Source organism: Myotis brandtii, unplaced genomic scaffold (genome assembly GCF_000412655.1).
Source record: "Myotis brandtii unplaced genomic scaffold, ASM41265v1 scaffold352, whole genome shotgun sequence".
Classification (NCBI taxonomy): domain Eukaryota; kingdom Metazoa; phylum Chordata; class Mammalia; order Chiroptera; family Vespertilionidae; genus Myotis; species Myotis brandtii.
This window is the reverse complement of record NW_005363542.1, coordinates 1,656,610-1,675,695: the sequence shown is the minus strand read 5'-3', so window position 1 is coordinate 1,675,695 and position 19,086 is coordinate 1,656,610. Positions and strand designations below refer to the sequence as shown.

Genomic DNA, 19,086 nt, shown 5'->3' with positions numbered 1-19,086 from the left:
ACAGCTGTCCAGTGTGAATGAATGAAATTATTATACCTTTCTTGTTTGTTTTTGGAAGATGGGTAAAAATTATATATTTTTGATGTGCTACAGAATTTTAGTAAGTAGTTTATGTGTGCCACGAGATGAAAAAGGTGGAGAATCGCTGCTTTAGTAGATGAACCTGAGTTTAGTATTTTATCACTAAAGCCTTTGTCTCTTCTGAGGTCCTTAGCTACACTGCTCCCCAGGGTGACCACAAGGTTACATCTATGGCATGGTTAGCTGGGGCCATGAGTATAGTCTGTGGTGAAGCAAACTAGAACACATTGTCTAGAAACCCATAACTTCAGTCTTTATAGCACAGCGGTAACAAAAATCCAGGAACTATTTACAAAAACAAATCGATAAGTTGGAGGTTTGCTCATTTATAAGTCATCCATTGAATTAGTCAGCAAAAGGCAAGGAGTCTTTCAGATACTGGTAAAAGTTCATTCATTCGTGCACTCATTCATGCACTTCCTCATTCATTCCACTGGTTTTCATGAGTACCTTCTAGGTGCCAAAGATAGACAAGTGGCCTTATAGTCTAGTGCAGTGGTTCTCAACCTTCCTAATGGCGCAACCCTTGAATACAGTTCCTCATGTTGTGGTGACCCCTAACCATAAAATTATTTTCGTTGCTACTTCATAACTGTAATTTTGCTACTGTTATGAATTGTAATGTAAATATCTGATATGCAGGATGTATTTTCATTGTTACAAATTGAACATAATTAAAGCCTAGTGATTAATCACAAAAACAATATGTAATTATATATGTGTTTTCCGATGGTCTTAGGCGACCCCTGTGAAAGGGTCATTCGACCCCCAAAGTGGTCACGACCCACAGGTTGAGAACCGCTGCTCTAGTGAGAGATAAACAAAACAATTTCAATACAGTCTGATTTAAGCTTATTCAACTTAAAGTAAGATTTCTATATATAACTTGTGAGTCAAATCTGAAAATTAATTAGCTAATCAATTGGTCAAGAATTTAACCTAAATCAAAAACTTCCTTTAAAGATCTATATTTAGCCTAATACTAATAATACCATTTCAGAACTGGTTAATTGGTCTATAAAATTAACAATGGATTTAAGTAAAGGTAGCCTAAGGAATAGAAAAAATATTTCCCATAAGTCATACTTTGTTTCATCACATGAAGTCATCCTTCGTTTTTCTAAATACTGATGCAATAGTCTGTTCGTATCAACTTTCAAGTCAGCATGTCTGAGATAGTCACTTCATCATAATTCAAGACAATTTATGGAATACTTCATTGTGTTTGAGGTACTATACCAAGGAAGGTCACCTGATGTCCATTCCAGAGAACACTGCAAAGATACAACCAAGCAGAACTCTAATTCTGAGCTGGCCCTGGCGGACTTCAGACTACAGTAAATGTTAGGTCTTCGTGGGGTCTTCCTAATTGGGCTTACCTCCTGTAGACTCACAGAGCTGGTTAATCTAAGCCATCTTCTCTAGGACAGGTCTTCAAATACTTGAGGCAGCTACTGTGTCCTAGCTCAGGCTTTCTTTCTCTGTCCTAAATATTCCCAGAAACTTCAACTATGCCTTATATGACAGTTTAAACAAATGAGAGAGAATTCTCCTTGCTCCCCAGATAATTGTTCATTGTCTTGTAGCTAGGGATATTAAAAGGGCACTTTATACTTCAGGGCGTGGGGGCTAATATCTTGGGAGGATCAGGAGGCACACACATCTCCCAGCGACTTGCGGTCACGTACAGTTGCCCTGTTTTGTGGAGGCAGCCAAACCTGTCTGTATAGTCACTGCAAACCCGGGGATCTTGGAATTATTACATCCTCCTTCCTTTTCCATTAAGCTAAAGAGCCATCAGCTAAAGGAGCAGAAGCCTTAAGAAAATCTGATTAGGATGGACTGACTAGCAATATTCTGGTATTAAACTGCCAAAGACCTTTTATAAAAGAGCAACAGCATTCAATTCATCCTTAATTTACATGGATGAAAATTTTTGAAGGCGGTATCCCTGCAAGTATGGATCTGCTCTTTGGCCATAATTCACAATAGAGCAAAAATAAACAGATTATTATGCAACAGCTTCCTCACCAGGTCCTCAAGACCAATTTCTTCCAATTCCAATTTATTCTTTTTTTAAAAAATTATCTTTGTTGTTGAAAGTATTATAGATGCCCCCCCCTCTTTTTCCCCATTGACCCCCTCCTCCCTGCTCCTGCCCCCTCCCCAGGCCTTCCCTGAACTATTGTTTGTCCATAGGCTATGCATAAATGCATATAAATTCTTTGCTTAATCTCTTCCCACCTCCCAACCCCTTCCCTCTGAACCCATTTACTCTTCAGAATGCTTTAGAAAAACAAGGCTGGTTATGCCATATCCCAGCTTAAAAATCTCCCTTGGCTTCCTTCATTGATTCGATCCTCAAACTGATCATCATAATTCTTGCTGCACCTCCCCAACCTGGGTCCATCCTTTCTGGATCCCAGAGAGCGGTTATCCCACATGTACATCTATTTCCCATGCTACAGGCGACACTCCTAACCCAGCCAGCTGTGTCACTGAGTGAGCTTTCGGTCCAGGCAACATATCTCTACCACTCAATACTGTTACCAGTTCAATACACGGGGCCACCAAGAGCCCCACCTGCACCCATCTTCGCAGAACTCCAAGATCGTTTCTTTGCTGTTCTCTCTGTCTAGAAAAATGCACTTCCCCTAATTCCTCTGCAAACCTCCCATGTTTTAAGACTTTAATCAAATGCTCCTCTAAATGTGTGAAGCCTTTCCCCATTTTCCTAGGAGTACCTTACTCGCTCCTCTGAGCTCATGTGGTCTTGGGCCCTAACTCTGTAAGAGCAGTTAGCAATTTAAAATGCAGTTTTTACCTCTGCAGTTCTTTTCTTTTAACCACAAACTTAATTATAATCTCCTTTGGGTACCAATTAAGGATTTGTAATTACTTGTGTGACCTTAGCACTCATCACTGTATGTGTCTGGCACATAATGATAATAAAGGTTTGTTGAATGAATAATAATGATTACTCTGTTTTGGAAAGGAAAGCTGGTCTCAGTAAGGTGCAGGGGAAAAAATGAAAAGGGAAAGAAAAGAAGTTACAGTGGATTTGTCATGACTTTTCAATGGAAATATAAGATACTAGAGGCCCGATGCATGAAATTTCTGCATGGGTAGGGTCCCTAGGCCTGGCTGGCGATCAGGGCCACCTTGGCTGGCCTGGGGCCTGCGGGCTGGGGGAAGCTCCTGCATTGAGCGTTGCCCCCTGGTGGTCAATGCGTGTCATTGCAACCGGCCGCGGGGGGGGGGGGGGTCCCTCAGCCCGTCCTGCACCCTCTCACAGTCTGGGAGCCCTCAGGGGATGACTGACTGATGGCTTAGGAGGGAGTGGGCCTAAGCCATCAGTCAGACATCCTTAGCTCTGCCGTGGAGGTGGGAGAGGCTCCCGCCACTGCTGCTGTGCTCACCAGCTGTGAGCCCAGCTTCTGGCTGAGTGGCGCTCCCCCTGTGGGAGCACACTGATCACCAGGGGACAGCTCCTGCATTGAGTGTCCGCCCTCTGGTGGTCAGTGCATGTCATAGTGACTGGTTGTTCTGCCGTTTGGTCAATTTGCGTATTAGCCTTTTATTATATAGGACTAGAGGCCCGGTGCACGAATTCGTGCACCAGTGGGGTCCCTTGACCTGACTAGTAGGATCAGGCTGAAACTGGCTCTATGACATCCCCCAAGGGGTCCCGGATTGCGAGAGGGCGTAGGCCAAACTGAGGGACCCAACCGGTGCATGATTGGGGCCGGGGAGGGATGCATGAGGTTGGTCAGCCAGGGAGGGGCCACGGGAGGTTCCAGGGCGTGTCCAGCCCATCTTGCTCAGTCCCAATTGGCCAGACCCCAGCAGCAAGCTAACCTACCGGTTGAAGCGTCTGCCCACTGGTGGTCAGTGCATGTCATAGTGAGTGGTTGAGCAGCCTTAACATATCATTAGCATATTACACTTTGATTGGTTGAACGGACGACTGGACGGCCAGAGACTTAGCATATTAGGCTTTTATTATATAGGATTGCCAAATAATAAAAGAGAATTATTTTAGTCAATCCTTGCAATCTCCATCTTTAGACCTAAAGAGATGAAATTTTTATGGGCATGTTTATTCAAGCCCATGCATTAGCCAATTATGATTCTCTGTTCCATTGAAACGATCAAATTTTAAAAAGTAAAAATGGTACATGTATTTATTTACTATCAATTATTGAACATCACTGGTTTTTCTCAGTCTAAATAGTTCATACATACTGTGTCAAAAATTTTTATTTTTAGAAGTCCTATGTTAAGCTCACAAAGTATTTAGTTGGTAAAATATCTGTTTGTTTCTACTTACTTACCTAATAATGAGAAAATATTTTTTCCTTTGAGATGTAAAAGGTACTAAAGTCAATCTGACAGCCATATTCGGTATCTCCTTACAATTGCATATTTTTGGGTTGCTATAATTCAAGGTATCGCACGTGTCCCTTAATTCAAATATTTGCTATATGTGCAGTATCCCTTAATATGGCATTTATTGCAGCTGCTGAAAATCTTTTTAGAATCCTACCATGTGGAAGCAAACAGAGTCTTCAACTGGTAAGAAACCTTGGCTAGCAACCTGAATACTGTTCTCGGGTTGCTGTAAACTCCGTTCTCAAGTGCAGACACCTAGACACATGGTTGGAATGTTCTCTCCTCATCAGTTCTTTCTTTAAGACTGCAATTTCCTTCCTGGATGAGGATAGTGGGCAAGGATTCAGTGTCTATGGCTCTTTGAAAAGGAACTTCATTAAGTCCTGATCTTTTATAAATAACCGAACGTAAATAAACCTGGTGCTGAACAATGTTTTTATTCCTCTTTATGGCAAATGAGGAACTGGCCTTTTGACCTGCTCCATTAGTAAACTAATGTTTGTTAGTTTATTCTAGAATTGTAAACCAGGTGACGTAAAAAAATCAAATTGGAAAAGCAAATCTTTTTAAAAATCTGTTTAGGAGAAAAGAGGATCAATTTGAATCAACAGTTCTCAATGAGGGCCAATTCCCTCTGCAACTCCCAGGGATATTTGTTAGTATCTGAAGGTGCTTTTGGTTGGCACAATCAGTAAGGTGCTACTGGCCTTTAGTGCATAGAGAAATCCACATTCATCTAATTGTTGTTCTCCCACAATTAATGGATCAATTTTCCTCTGGCTGCTTTCAATATATTTTTATCTTTAATTTTCGATGTGATTATAATGTGTCTGGGTATGGACTTCTTTGGATTCATCTAGTTTGGGTTTTGCTGACACCTTGAATATGTAGGTTTATTTTATTTGCCAAATTTGGGACGTTTTCTTGCAATTACTTTTTCAATATTTTTTTTCTGCACACACTCTTTCTCCTCTCCCTCTCCTTCAGGAACTCTGCTGACATAAATGGCAGACTTTTGGGATTGTCCCAAAGGTTACTGAGGCACTAATTATTATTATTTTCAATCTTTTTTTCCTCTGTTGTTCAGTTTGGATAATTTCTATCTTTAAGATCAACAGAATTGCATCAGACTCTTCCTTCTGTTATCTCCATTCTGCTATGGAACCCATTTGGTGAGTTGTGTGTGTGTTGTTTTTTTCTTTTCATTTTGATCACTGTATTTTTCAGTTCTAAAATTTCCATTTGTTTATATCTTCTATTTCTTTGATGAGACTTTCTATCTTCCCATTCATTTCAAGAGTGCTTGCCCTTACCTCTTGGAACATTTTTATCATGGTTTCTATAAAGGTCCTTGTTAGATAATTCCAACATTTATGTCATTCAGAATTGGTGTCTGTTGCTCGTCTCCTCCCACGTGAGTTGAGGTTTTCCTGGTTCTTTGTATACTGAGTACTCTTGGATTGTATTCAGATATTTTGAAGATTATGTTTTGAGAATCTAGGTCTTGTTTAAACCTTATGTAGAATGTTGATATTTTTGTTTTATCAGGAAATCAACCTGGTTGGATTCAGGATGCAAATTCTGACCAGCCTTTGATGGGTTGTGGTTTTTATGTCAGTTCTGTTTCCAACACTATTTGGATCTGTCTTGCATATGTACCAACCAGTGGCCAGTCTAAAACCCACGCAACGGTCTATCCCTTAGTTCAGTTCTCCAAGTCATGGGTAGGTATACTGCTAAAGATTGGACCCAACCTGTACAGCTCAGGGGTGAGCCCAGGAGTGAGAAAGAACTTTATGGACTTGCTTTTTAAATCTTCACCCTCTCTGTAATCTCCCTAGTACTTTTGGGTTTCCTGGGACACCTTTTTCTGACTTCTCTCTTTTTTAGGAAGTAGACAGCACATGACAGTGTTGCTTAAATCCAGCCCTGTCAACACTGGGTCTTGCTAAAATGCCTTGAACTTTCTGTTATGTGGATTACACTCATCTCTGCTTTCTAATATAGCCGTAAGTATTCACTATTTATTCATTCGATAAGTATTTACTGAGCATCACTATGTGCCAGTCACTGTTTCAGTGCACAAGACGAGGTCCTTTCCCTCAGGAACTTACATCTAATTTGAGGGGAAATAGCAAGTGAACAAACATTAAATAAATATACACTATGTCAGGAAGGAATAAGTGCTGTAGAGGAAACTAAAGATAGAAAAAGGAGACAGGGTTATAGACTTCAACTCAGAGTGAGGTGGGATCCAATAGAGTGAGCAAAGGAGTACAGTGGGGCCTTGACTTATGAGTGTCCCGACTAACGAGTTTTTCGAGATACGAGCCGTCTCTCGGCCGATTTTTTGCTTTGAGTTGCAAGCTAAAATTCAGGTTACGAGCCAGCTTCAGATAACCCACCGCTAGTTGGCGCAGCGAACGTCACAGTGAACACCACAACATCAGCCCAGCATCACGTGTCTCACTCGTTCACAATTGATTTGACATACGAGTAATTTGAGTTACGAGCTCCGTCACGAAACAAATTAAACTCGTAAGTCAAGGCCCCACTGTATTAGGATCTGCTTGAAGTTAAAGGGACTGTTCCAGCTTTTCCTATTTATATATTTGATTAGTCATTTCAAAGACAACTTGGGAGGAAAGGCAGTGGGAGCCCATGTGCAAACTGCCACCTTGCTCAGAAGTTCCCTGATACGATGTTTTTTCCCCTTCGTTTTAATCATCCTAACACTACATACACAATGCATAGTTTTCAAGTGTGCCTGGAGAACAGGCTAATTCTCCATTAATAAAAAGCATTTGGGGCTGAGTTAGTTAATGGGTATAGTTTCCCCACTTCTTTACAGTAAAACACTGACTGGTGTACTCTGCCAAGTTTTTAGTTTACAATAAATAATTGTTTTCTTGTATGTCTTATACAATATGTTCAATATAAAATACCAGATAAACAAACAGAAGAAAAGTAAAATAACAGGGATATCCCTTTAAAATAGTTTTGGCCCATATACTTCTAGATATTTTTTTTTACCATAAATAAATTTCAAGTGCTTTTAGACAACTATTCTCAATGTAATTATGCATTCAACTACTAACATGAGTGTCGGTACTGCCACATTATGCTGCATGACAAAATGTCGACTTACCTGACATCAGGTTTTAAAAAATGATAGCACTTTCCAAGGAGACACACATATATCATCTGCTTAGTGTCCCCTGTAAGTCTTTAATAACGCTTCAGAACCAACAGTGCATGCTCTTATCTAGTCGCCCACCAGCTCATTTATACCCAGGTAAGTCACACATGTCCCGCTGTCACTAAGCCATAGAGGTAACAATGCAAATATAAGAGCAGCAGCACCAACAACTGCTATTTATTAAGCACTTACTATGTGCCAGCCATCCTGGTAAGCAATTCATAAACACAAAGTAAAAATAGTTTCTAAAATATTTCAGAAACCTACAACATTGTAAGACATGAGTGTGGTTTTGATTTATTTCTAGAAAAATGAGCTAGTCATAGGATCAATAAAACTCGAGAACCGGCTAGCAGTGTTAGCTCGAACTATTCTCACTTATTTTTCCAGGCCCCATCAATAATTAAGCTGTCTCTGGAGGCCACCAGCATACCATTTAATTCTTCTGCTACACTGCACTAAAAGGCTTTGGAAAAGTTCCTCCTGTTATATTATTTACTACTGTTGCATCAGCATGCTAAATCACACGGCCTAGCTCTCTGCTAAAATAATAAAGTAGTCACTTTATTTGTTCAGGGGATAGATACTCATTGGTAAATCACAGCCATGACCAAATTTATTCCAGAAAGGCAAAAGGTAAGAATTTCATCAAAAGCATGAAATTCTAATGCTACCCTCTGACCTAATAATTCTACTTCAAGCGATGTAGCATAAAAATAAGAAAATCACAGATGTGTGAAAGATTTAGATGTCCAAACAACAGGAAAATAACTTGGCTGTGCAGTTATTAAAACATTATATAGGGATGAAATATCCCATTTTAAGAGACTGTTTCCAGACATGGGAACACTAACAATATTTTACATGAAAAGAACTGGTTCCCAAGTTATATGCAATGAAATCTCAATTTTGTAAGATACCTATAAATGTAATGTTTGTATAAGACACATATGTTTATTATAGAAATATTGAAAATAGATAGCCCAAAATATCTATAGTAGGTAGTGCTAATGTGGGTAATTCTTATTTCCATTTTTACATTTTTTAGTATTTTCTAAGTTTGTACAATGACTATGTGTTTATATATTAAAAAAGAAAGAGGCTCTTTTTCTTTCATATATAGATTAGTAGTTTTCAAAACATATGGATCTTTCCTTCAAAATAAGGTCAGACTTAGAGATCTCAAATAGACTGGTGTCTTTTACTAATTTATATTAAAACATCTTTCTAAATACTAATTTATTTTAAATGATCTAATTGGAAACACAGCATTTGCCCCCCCAGGAAATGTCTTTGTTTTCTTTCTTATTGGGGTATTTAAGTAAAATATGATTTGGCTTTGAGCAAAATAAAAGGTGAATACAAAGTTCAAATCTCACTAGTAATCTGTCATCCTTCCTTTCAAATTAGGCCACATAATCATCAAGACAAAAGTAGGTTAATTTAATTCCTGTGAGCCTGAATCTGATAACCTATGGCAGTTATGCCTAAGTGGAGTAATTCTCAGTGGCTTGGGCCAGTCTCTGTTGCTTCGAATCCCCACTTAGAACTCAGATGACTGACAGAGTTTGCTGCCTTATCCAGAATTATCATTCCTCAGGGTTTTCGTAAGAAATAAATAGGGCCAAGACCATAGTGCCAAGACCCAATTCTCTGAAATCCCGACTTATACAGTGAGTAACATCTCTCGTTACCATCAAAACCACCAAGAATCATAGTAACTATATCTAAGTTATGTCTAAGACATATGCACAAAGACAAGAATATATACCAGTTAGCCTGGCTCTACAATTTATCTCTCTGAGCCTTTTGCTTCCTCGTCCCTGATAGGTGGATTATAATATCTGTTCATTAGGCAGCTATAAGAGTATAAAAAATGCAGAGCCCAGCCAATCAGAGAAAGACAAATATCACATGATCTCACTTATTTGTGGAATCTAATGAACAAAATGAATTGACTAACAAAATAAGACCCAAGGCATGGAGGGATGAAACAGACTGATTAACTCCGTGTGTGTGTGTGTGTGTGTGTGTGTGTGTGTGGTGTGTGTGTGTGTGGGGGGGGGAGGGGACGAGAAGAGATAAATCGAAGAACTTATATACTTATATGCATAGCCCATGGGCACAGACAGTAGGGTGGTGAAGGTCTTGGGGCAGGGGGGTAGGGCTTGGCAGAAGGAGATAAAAGGGGGGGGGAAATGGGGGACATCTGTAATACTGTCAACAATAAAAATCTATATATGTATTTTTAAAAGTACAGAGCACAGTGGTCAGTGTATGGTTAAAATTCAGTAAGTGGTAGCATGCAGATAGTATTGTTATTGGTGAAAAGCAAAATAAATTATACTTGTACACATATTTATGCAAACCAAGGAAAGATAAAAACATTAATAATCTGAAAACAATCCACAGGGAAATGACAGGCTTGAAGATAATTGAAAACACACAGAGATAATGTAACATTCAAATACTACCACTTTATGTTGCTCCCTCTAAACTACATACTTCTATTAACATTCGTAAAATTGGTAAATGAGATCATGTGATAAGGTGCTTAAATAAAGTGATTACTGCAAGCTGGCCGCAGTCTTTCTTGTAACTGTGACTGCTGACATGAATTACTTCGTGTGTGTGTAGCACATGAACTGCACATTTTCTGGCCGTGGCACCAAACCAGATGCAGAACACTCTCTTTTCTTCAGCATGAGTCATGGAAAGAAGGCAGCAAAGTCTCATCACGCCAGGAGGCAGGGCTGGAAAACTGGGCAGGAGGCACCCCATTAATCCTGGTTCTTTGGGAGAGAAGGGAGAGCTGATAATGAAACAAACCCCTGTGTACAAGGAGTCTCCAATTTCTGATCTTCTCCTAAAATGGCAAAGCAGAACCTGAGAGTGTAAAAGCAGAATCCCGCCCTGTCCGTACATAATGAAGAGTCTGGAACTGAATAACTATTTTTGTTGAATGAATCAAGAAATCAATGAAGCCTCAGAGTTAAGGCTCCCCCTGTGAAACAGCTTTGGGGGAAACTGAGAGGCCGTGGGGGTTGTTGGCCAACAGGTTTTCATTGGGCCAGTCTCTGATTTCCCACTAATTGTTGAAATGTGAGGCCCAAAATTTTAATTCATCCACAAGCAAGGAAGTTGTGAGGGCAGTTCTCAGAGTCCAATTACAAATATGGTTTGGGATATCATAATATAAGTGATATACCAATACCCTGTGATGACCTGGATGTGATTATCACAGGAGGTTGTCTCTCCTTAGAATGAGGACACACTTAGTATAATGTCTAGTGTAATCTCACATTACATAATTATTGCTGGTGTGTGGACGTGTGCACAATAGACATAATAATAAAGATAATAGCTGGAAGTTAGTTAGGATGTATTAAGTCCAGACACTGGGCTAAGTGGCTTCTCATGTATGATCCATAAGTCTTCCATACAATTATCTGAAATAAGTTATTATATCTACTTTATACTTGTGGAAACTGAGGCTTAAGAGGTTTATAAATACTTCCAAGTCCACATAGCTACTAATCAGCAAAGCTAAGACTCACACCCACAATATCTGACTTCAAAGTCTACAAGATGAATTGCTATGTTATTCTGATCAACAAGCTTTACGTACAACTCTACAGGTCTAAATCTGAAATAATCGATATTTAAATAACTGGGTAATGCTTTTGTTTTTAAAAAGCTTCACTTTTGCCCTAGCCGCTTTGGCTCAATGGATTGAAGGGTCCCAGGTTCAATTCCAGCCTAGGGCACATGCCCGGGTTGTGGGCTTGTTCCCCAGTGTGGAGCATGCAGTAGGCAGCCAATCAATGATTCTCTCTCATCATTGATGTTTCTCTCTCTCTCTCCCTCTCCCTTCCTTTCTGAAATCAATAAAGAAATCCTATATAATAAAAGCCTAATATGCAAATCGACTGAATGACAGAACAACCAGGGGAACAACTGGTCGCTATGACGTGCACTAACCATCAGGGGGTAGACGCTCAACACAGGAGCTGCCCCCAGCCCGCAGGCCCCAGGCCAGACAAGGTGAGTGCCAGTGGGGTCCCTCCGATCACCCCGCCAGTCACCCCACAGATCAGCCCTGATCGCTGGCCAGGCCTAGGGACCCTACCCATGCATGAATTTCATGCACTGGGCCTCAAATATATATATACTAGAGGCCCGTTGCAGGAAGATTCCTGCAAGAATAGGGCTTCCTCGGGCCTATTCCTGCAAGAATAGGGCTTCCTGAGACCGGAGCGAAGCAGAGAAGGGAGCGAAGCCCACCTTCTCCACTGCCTCGCTCCCTCCCTTTGCCGCTTCACCCTCGGCTCCCTCCCTCGGCCCCGCCTCGCCGGGTCACGGATCCGAGGCCTGGATCCCACGGGCAGCATCGGGCGCTGCCAGCCCCACCTGCAGTATGCAAATTTAACGGCCATCTTTGTTGGGTTAATTTGCATACTCTTCTGATGGGCTGATGGGCGTAGCGAAGGTATGGTCAATTAGCATCTTTGTCTTTTATTAGTGTAGATTATATATATAGATATATAAAAAAAAATAAATTCTTTTAAAAAAGCTTCACTTTTTCTATATGTTGAAAACCTTCTGGCAAGTGGAGGCAACTATTTCTACAACTGGTTTTGATGTGATTAATCTTTAAGTCTTGAAGCTGTTCCCTATACCTATGCATAGAATTAGGTATTCCTATCTGTGCCTTCTTGATTATTATACTCATTTGGTCCCAAAAACACTCCTAGAATGATGTGCTCTGAACTCTTATTTGACTCTACAGTTTGGTAAAGGATTCTCTCTGACTGAACTGAATAAGATATAAGAGGCTGAACCCAGCATCTAGCCGGAGATCCATAAAGATTTTTGGGAAATGAGGAAGTCTTAAATCCTTTCCCAAGAAGAACAGCATTGTGCTCACTGAGGACTCCATAGGAGTTCTAAAGGTCACTTCCGACGGGATCTGACAAGTTCTCTCCGTCTGACAGAACCACATGCTGGAAGAAGAACTGGAAAAGGGGAAGGCAGCTGATGAGTTTGCTTTTTAACCTAAAGGGACCTGAAGATCTGGGGACTTGATAGGTAGGGTTCTGGCTTTCTGCTCTTCCAGAAGACAGATGTGTCCTCAGGGGCTGACCTGGCTCTTCAGTGACCTCCAGTCCTTCTCTTTTGCCCTCTGCCTCCCTTTCTTCCTTTTCCATCAGTAATATACATGGGGAGGTGGGTGTGTAGTCTGCTGGGTTTACTTGAGGAAGGTAGGATTTGATATCTGTAATTGTAATGACTATTAACTTCCCAGCGGTTAGCAATGGTCAGGAGAAGACCATTCACCCACTAAGTGCCAAAGGAACCAGGAGTCTATAAATCCGCAGTTCCAAGGACTGTAATTCTTTTGACTCCCAGAGGATAAGAAGAGACTTCTAGGTAGCAAACATGCAAGTGTGTGTGTGTGTGTGTGTGTGTATGTGTGTGTGTGTGTGTGTGTGTGTGTGTGTGTGTGTGTTGACTATACATCCTTCAGACCTTTTCTTCAAGAGCCAGAAACTGATTCTCACAACTACTGGGAATACTGGCTGCTGGCTGTTGAGACTCACAGCTGATCCCTCTCTAGGACTTACCCTCCACAAAAGGGAGTTGCCCCATCCCAAGATTACTTAGCCCTTCCCCTAGGCAGCTCAAATCCAATGATGCAAAACAAAGACGAGGCCCTTTGCCTGGATAGGGGACAAAAATGAGACAACCCCCATGGGCCACCCGAGGTCCAGCACTTCCATAGGCTCAGCTTCTGCCCAGTCCTCCCTCCCCTCCCTCAGAGAGTGGGCCTTTAGAATCACCTCTAGAGCTCATACAGTTAAGTATGCAGCAGAGCTGGCATTCACATCCAAATCCATGCGTCTCTCAGCTCTAGGTTTCTATCGACTTTATCAAGGCCTTGGCTTTGATTTTCAAAATACAAATCCTAACACCTTAGCAAGACATACAAAGTCCCTTTTTATATGACCGTCCTTTCTAGCCTCACATCCCATCACTCACGTCCATACAATCCCTGGTCCAGTCACATCACACTCTTTCCTTTCCCAGGACATGCCACGCTCTTGCTTTCCCGGGAACAGGTCACTGTCCTTGTCTGCTTGACCACCACCTCCTTCTCCCACAGACCTCACCGCCAGTGTGTCCGTCCCTGTGAAGAACTCCCTTCCAGCCCCGCAGGGGAGCTGTTCATTATGGTAATGCGTTCCCTGCAGGCAGGGACATGTCTTTTAACTCTGCTTCCCCAGCCAGACATTTTAAAGATGTTTAGTTAAATGGATAAATAAATGAGGACGAGTTTTTTCTTCATCTATAGAGCCTCTCCAAGACCTAACGCCATCTCCTGCTCCTAGAAGATGCTCAAAAACAAAAACCAAAACCAAACATTGACCAAATGAGGTCTTGGCTGAAAGGGCTGATGCAGGAGAAATTTCTTTCACTCTCATGGCTCAGTCTAAACTATTGGTTTTAAATCTCTACTTTTAAAGATGCACGGGACATTCTTGTATTTATTGTCTTGTTAATTAATATTGTCTTGTTACATTTTTCACATTTCTCCTTTGTTTGAAACATCTCCCCCCGCCCCCCAAATTACTAGAGCAAAAGAGGACTTGGAGTTGGCTAAGTTACAGTTCTAGGTCAGAACTGAAATCTGCTGTGGATACATCAAACATGACTGAGAAGTTTTCCAGCTGGCCTGCCTAACACTGCATCTTTGTTCTACGGGCCCCTTTGAAACATAAATATGCCATTAATCCACAAGTTGGTTCTTTCCCCACTTTCTGAAACTAATAATTACTTACTGAATAGAGGTACAGATATTGGTATAGGCAACCGCACCCCTAGTACAAAGCTGAGGTGGGGGCGGGGGCGGGGGCGAACCCTTGTCTTACAAACATACAAACTGAAAGCTAGTCTAACTGGGCAAGTGGCTGCATTCTCTCCAAAGGAAATGGTCCAATTTTGTTCTTGTTCTCAACAAAAATGTCCAAATTTAAAAAAACAAAAACAAACTGCTGAGCGCTGGCTGGGACTAGTAGTAATGATAAGAAGACTTAAAAGTCCAGTTTCTTCTTCCTTTTTAATGGATTTGGGAAGGAGGAAGCTTGCTGGCATGCAAGGGACAGAATTTTCTGTGCTCTGTGGAATTTTTTTCATGTCACTCCATCACCGCCTCCGCTGCTGGCCTGGTGGGAGTCAGAAGAAACTGTGATAACGTTTTCCCGAGAGGGCAGCACATGTGGTTATCTCGTTCTTCACAAGTCTCTGACCAGGCGTGAGCCCCAAACACCGAATCAGAAGTTCTTCCTCTTGGGTTTGGTTTTTCCTAACTGCAGGCAGCCCGTCTCTAAGGACAGAGGTGCAACTGGCAGACACTCCTCATTTCAAAAATTTGCTCACATTGTTTAGTCACAGATTCAGTGATTTAACTCTACAAGTAGGCTTGCTCAGGCTTCACTTTTCAGTAGGATATGAACACATTTATTTATTTTTTTACCTAATATTTCTTGAGCCCCGTTAAGGAATCAAGGCACCAGCCCCTTCTCAGTTGTGGCTACAGGCAGAGCGGTTATGGGAGAGCACAGTACGGCAGGACGGACGGAGGGTACCTTTTTAAACATCCTGGTGGAATCCTCGCTGATCTGCATGAAGCGCATAATCACGTTGTTCAGGTAGATGTCACTCAAGGTTGCGTGGTCTTTGCTTTCTCTCCTCACTTGGTTCAGGAGCAAATACCAGCAGTTCACTGGGGACAACAAGTTCTGGTCTTTCCTACAAGGTGAAGAAAGACAGGATTACCATCCATTTCAAAGCCGCCCCAGTCAGCTGAGGAAGACACCAAGGCAAACCAGGAGCCACGCGAGACGGGTTTGGTCACTGTTCTTTTACACTGGGTATTGCTCATACCAGGGCACTCCACAGCCAGCAGAGCAGCCTCCCGGGCTGTGATGGCACAGAGCCAGCGCTTTCCTGGGCTTGAAGAAAAAACCTGGACCAAGAACATGGGTCAAAACGTACTCTCCCAACAAGGGCCATAGGACCCTACCATACAGGGCGCTCAGGCAGGCTTTCGGCTTTAAAGCCTCCATTGAAGAAAGCAGTTCATGTTTACATAAAAATCTATAGACTACTGTCTCCCAGACAGACTGTGGTTTGCCCCTGCACACAAAGTCTGCTTTGACTGTTCAGGCTGTTGTTGGAAAAGAGATTTGGCTAGGTATGCTTTCCAGGGAACATAAATGTGAGTGTGATTTATTAACCCCCGATACATAACCTCCAGCCTCCCAAAAGAGCCAGAACTTTATAGCATTGTCTCAAGGCTCGTGAACAGAACCACAAAGTTTGCTGGCTTATAACTTGTCACACGCCCTGTTTAAACAGCTTCAGATTTCTAACTCCTCCTTGTTTATTCTAGATAAAAAAGCTAAAAGTAAAATATAAACCACGAAAGAAGACTTGTAAAAAATCTTAAAGAAAAACTCTGGACAAAAAGAGTGACCCACATGTAATACCTTAATCAATAAATTAAAAAAAAAAAAAGGTTGACCCATTAGGATGTTACTGCTTAAAAAAAAAAAAAAATCAAAGTACCACCACGTTTATGTGTTTGCTTTTTTGCTTTGTTTTGTTTTGACATTAAAATCTAACTGTAAAATGGCAAAATGGCATAGAATGTTTACCCTAACTCAGGGACATAAGTGCCATTTTATCAGACATGTTATCCTCCTATTATTCATAATCATTGATAACTCTGAATATTAATTCAGTTAGGAAATAAATCATTAAGTCAGCTCTTTCTGTTAATAAGCCCCTCAGACTCAGGATTGAACACTGCATTAAGTCAGAACCATCTCTAGAAAAAAGACAAAGTAGAAGATAGAGGTAGGAATGGGTGTAGGGGAAGAAGCCCCTGATCCAGGGTCTTAGTACTTGCACCCCCGAGAGAGGCCACCCATTCTCCCAGCTGGCACACTGAGAGTCGCTCCCCACCTGGAGAACCCCGATTTTCCCTCAAAGTGCTCAGGCAAAGGGCAGTGGGCCAATGGCAGACAAGGGGAGCCTTTCTACTGACAATCTCTATCGACCCAGCCAAGAGGGAAATGTTACCTCATCATACTAACTTCTATGTATATTCTTCATGTTGAAGAACATCTGAGGACATTTCATACTTTTCTTTTGTTTCCTCAATGCCCTGCCTATAGTAAGCTTTAAATATTATTCCATTCATTGAATAAACACTTGGCATTGACTTAATAATAACAGTAGTAGTAATAACAACAGCAGCTATCATTTACTAAGCACCTACTGTAAGAAGCAGCTCACATGTCGCGAGCATGGAATATGGCTCTGGCTGGTTTGGCTCAGCAGTTAGAGCGTCTACCCACACACAGAAGGGTCACCAGTTTGATTGCCGGTCAAGAGCATGTACCTGGGTTGCAGGTTCGAACCCTGGTCCCAGTCAGGGTGTATGCCAGAGGAAACCAATCAATGTATCTCTCATCAATGTTTCTCTCTTTTTTCTCCCTCCCTTCCTTTCTCTCTAAAAATCAATGGAAGAAATACCCTCTGGTGAGGATTAACAAAACAAAAAAAGAATGCATGGAATATGGATCTACACTATCCAGGTCAGCAGTCGCGAACCGGTGGTCTGCAGACCACTGGTGGTCCATGAGATCCGAAAGGTTGGCGACCGCTGGTCCAGGTCCAGGTCCCAGAACTACCACTTACTAGCTATATGATCTTGGCCAAAATATGTAACATCTCTGTGTCACCACTACTTCATTTGCAGAATGCATAAAATAACAGGACTTATTTGGGGGATTATTTGCTTACTAAAATGCCTTAGTTCTATAGTAAGTGCTATATGAAGCTAGCTCTTTTTATCCAGGGGCTGATCTGAAGACTTTACACAGACTAACTCTACTGAATCCTTACACTACCATTTAAGGTAGAGATTCTTTCTGCCCCCTCTATCAATGACAGAACTGGAGCTTAGCAAGGTGCAGGGATGTGCTGAAGACCAACGCTGGTGTCAGAGAGACTTTAAACTGGGGAGACAGATCCAACTTATGATCTTTGCACCATACAGGGGCAATGTTAGGCCAAGGATTGTTCTACACCAACTGTTTTCAACCTTTTTCATCTCATGGCACACATAAGCTAATTACTAAAACTCTGCGGCACACCCAAAAAATAGGTATCGTTCTGATTCATCCACACAGGACAGCTGCTTGGTTGTTGTCATTTTTAAAATTTTGACAACCTAAGATCAATGCCCCTGACTAAACAGTCAGGTTTTGCATGTTTTTAAATTCTTATGGCATACCAGTTGAAAATCTCTGTCTACACTATAAACATCCCCAAACTGAATAGGAGCTAGACTCCAAAGTCCAGCTTAAATGATGGGTCAAGTTACAGTGCTAAATATTTAATGTTTGCTTGGTGAAGAGAGGAAAAATATTGTGTGTAGACCTCATGCCAGCTATCAATCATATCAAGAACTTTGTGTCTCATTTAATGGTCATAAAGTCTCAATGTATAAGTTAGAAAAAAAAAGGCTCAGAGAGTTAAGCAACTTTACCAAAGGCACACAGTAGAGTCAGCATATCATATGAGGCCTATATGACTACCTGCCCCCAAGTTTTATTGACATATAATTACCATACACCACTGTATAAGTTTAAGGTTTATAGCACAGTGGCTCGACTTACATATACTGTAAAATGAACCTGTCTGACTCTTTAATAAAGACTGTCTGAGTTTTTCCTAATCCTGGTTCATCCTTTCTGTAGACATTATCCATCTATCTTTAGTCCCATATTTATTCAAAAATAAATGTACTCCAGTCAAAGAAAATTCCAAGTTGCTCACTTTTTGAAGAAAACTAGTGAACAAACCAGGAGAAACAAAAAGTGACAGCTCTCTATTGAGGTGTCAGACTAAGGTGCCTGTTTTAAGTTAACAACTCATTACCCAGGACAGCACACAGAAGGTGTCATTCAAAAATATTTACTGAGCCCTTGCTGGTGTGGCTCAGCTGGTTGGAGGTCGTTGGTTCGATTCCCGGTCAGGGCACATGCCGGGGTTTAGGGCTTGATCTCTGGTAGGGAATGTACAGAGGGCAGCTGATGGATGTTTCCCTCTCACATCGATGCTTCTCTCTCTCTCCGTCTCCCTTCCTCTCTCTCTAAAAATCAATTTTAAAAATTTTACTGAATGGATGAATGAGCTGTCTTCTTTGCATTCACTTCAAAAAAGGACGGTTACTATAAATGTGAATGCAGTACTGGCTCCAGTCTCCTCTTTCTAGCTCTAGTCTCTGTCAGGTACATTTGACATTTGTTTGCCCTGGAAACCATCACTAAAATTTATTTCTA

The 19,086-nt window shown here is 41.4% G+C and overlaps 1 protein-coding gene across 2 annotated transcripts in view; it reads right to left on the bottom strand.

Annotated features, from left to right (window-relative positions):
• The window catches only part of SRGAP1 (SLIT-ROBO Rho GTPase activating protein 1), a 256,690-nt gene that overhangs the window by 117,440 nt on the left and 120,164 nt on the right, over positions 1-19,086 (bottom strand). For both annotated transcript variants that reach the window (XM_005871684.2, XM_005871685.2), the window contains exon 3: positions 15,319-15,481. In XM_005871684.2, coding sequence (XP_005871746.1) covers positions 15,319-15,481 — 163 coding nt within the window. The remainder of the gene's footprint in view (positions 1-15,318; positions 15,482-19,086) is intronic.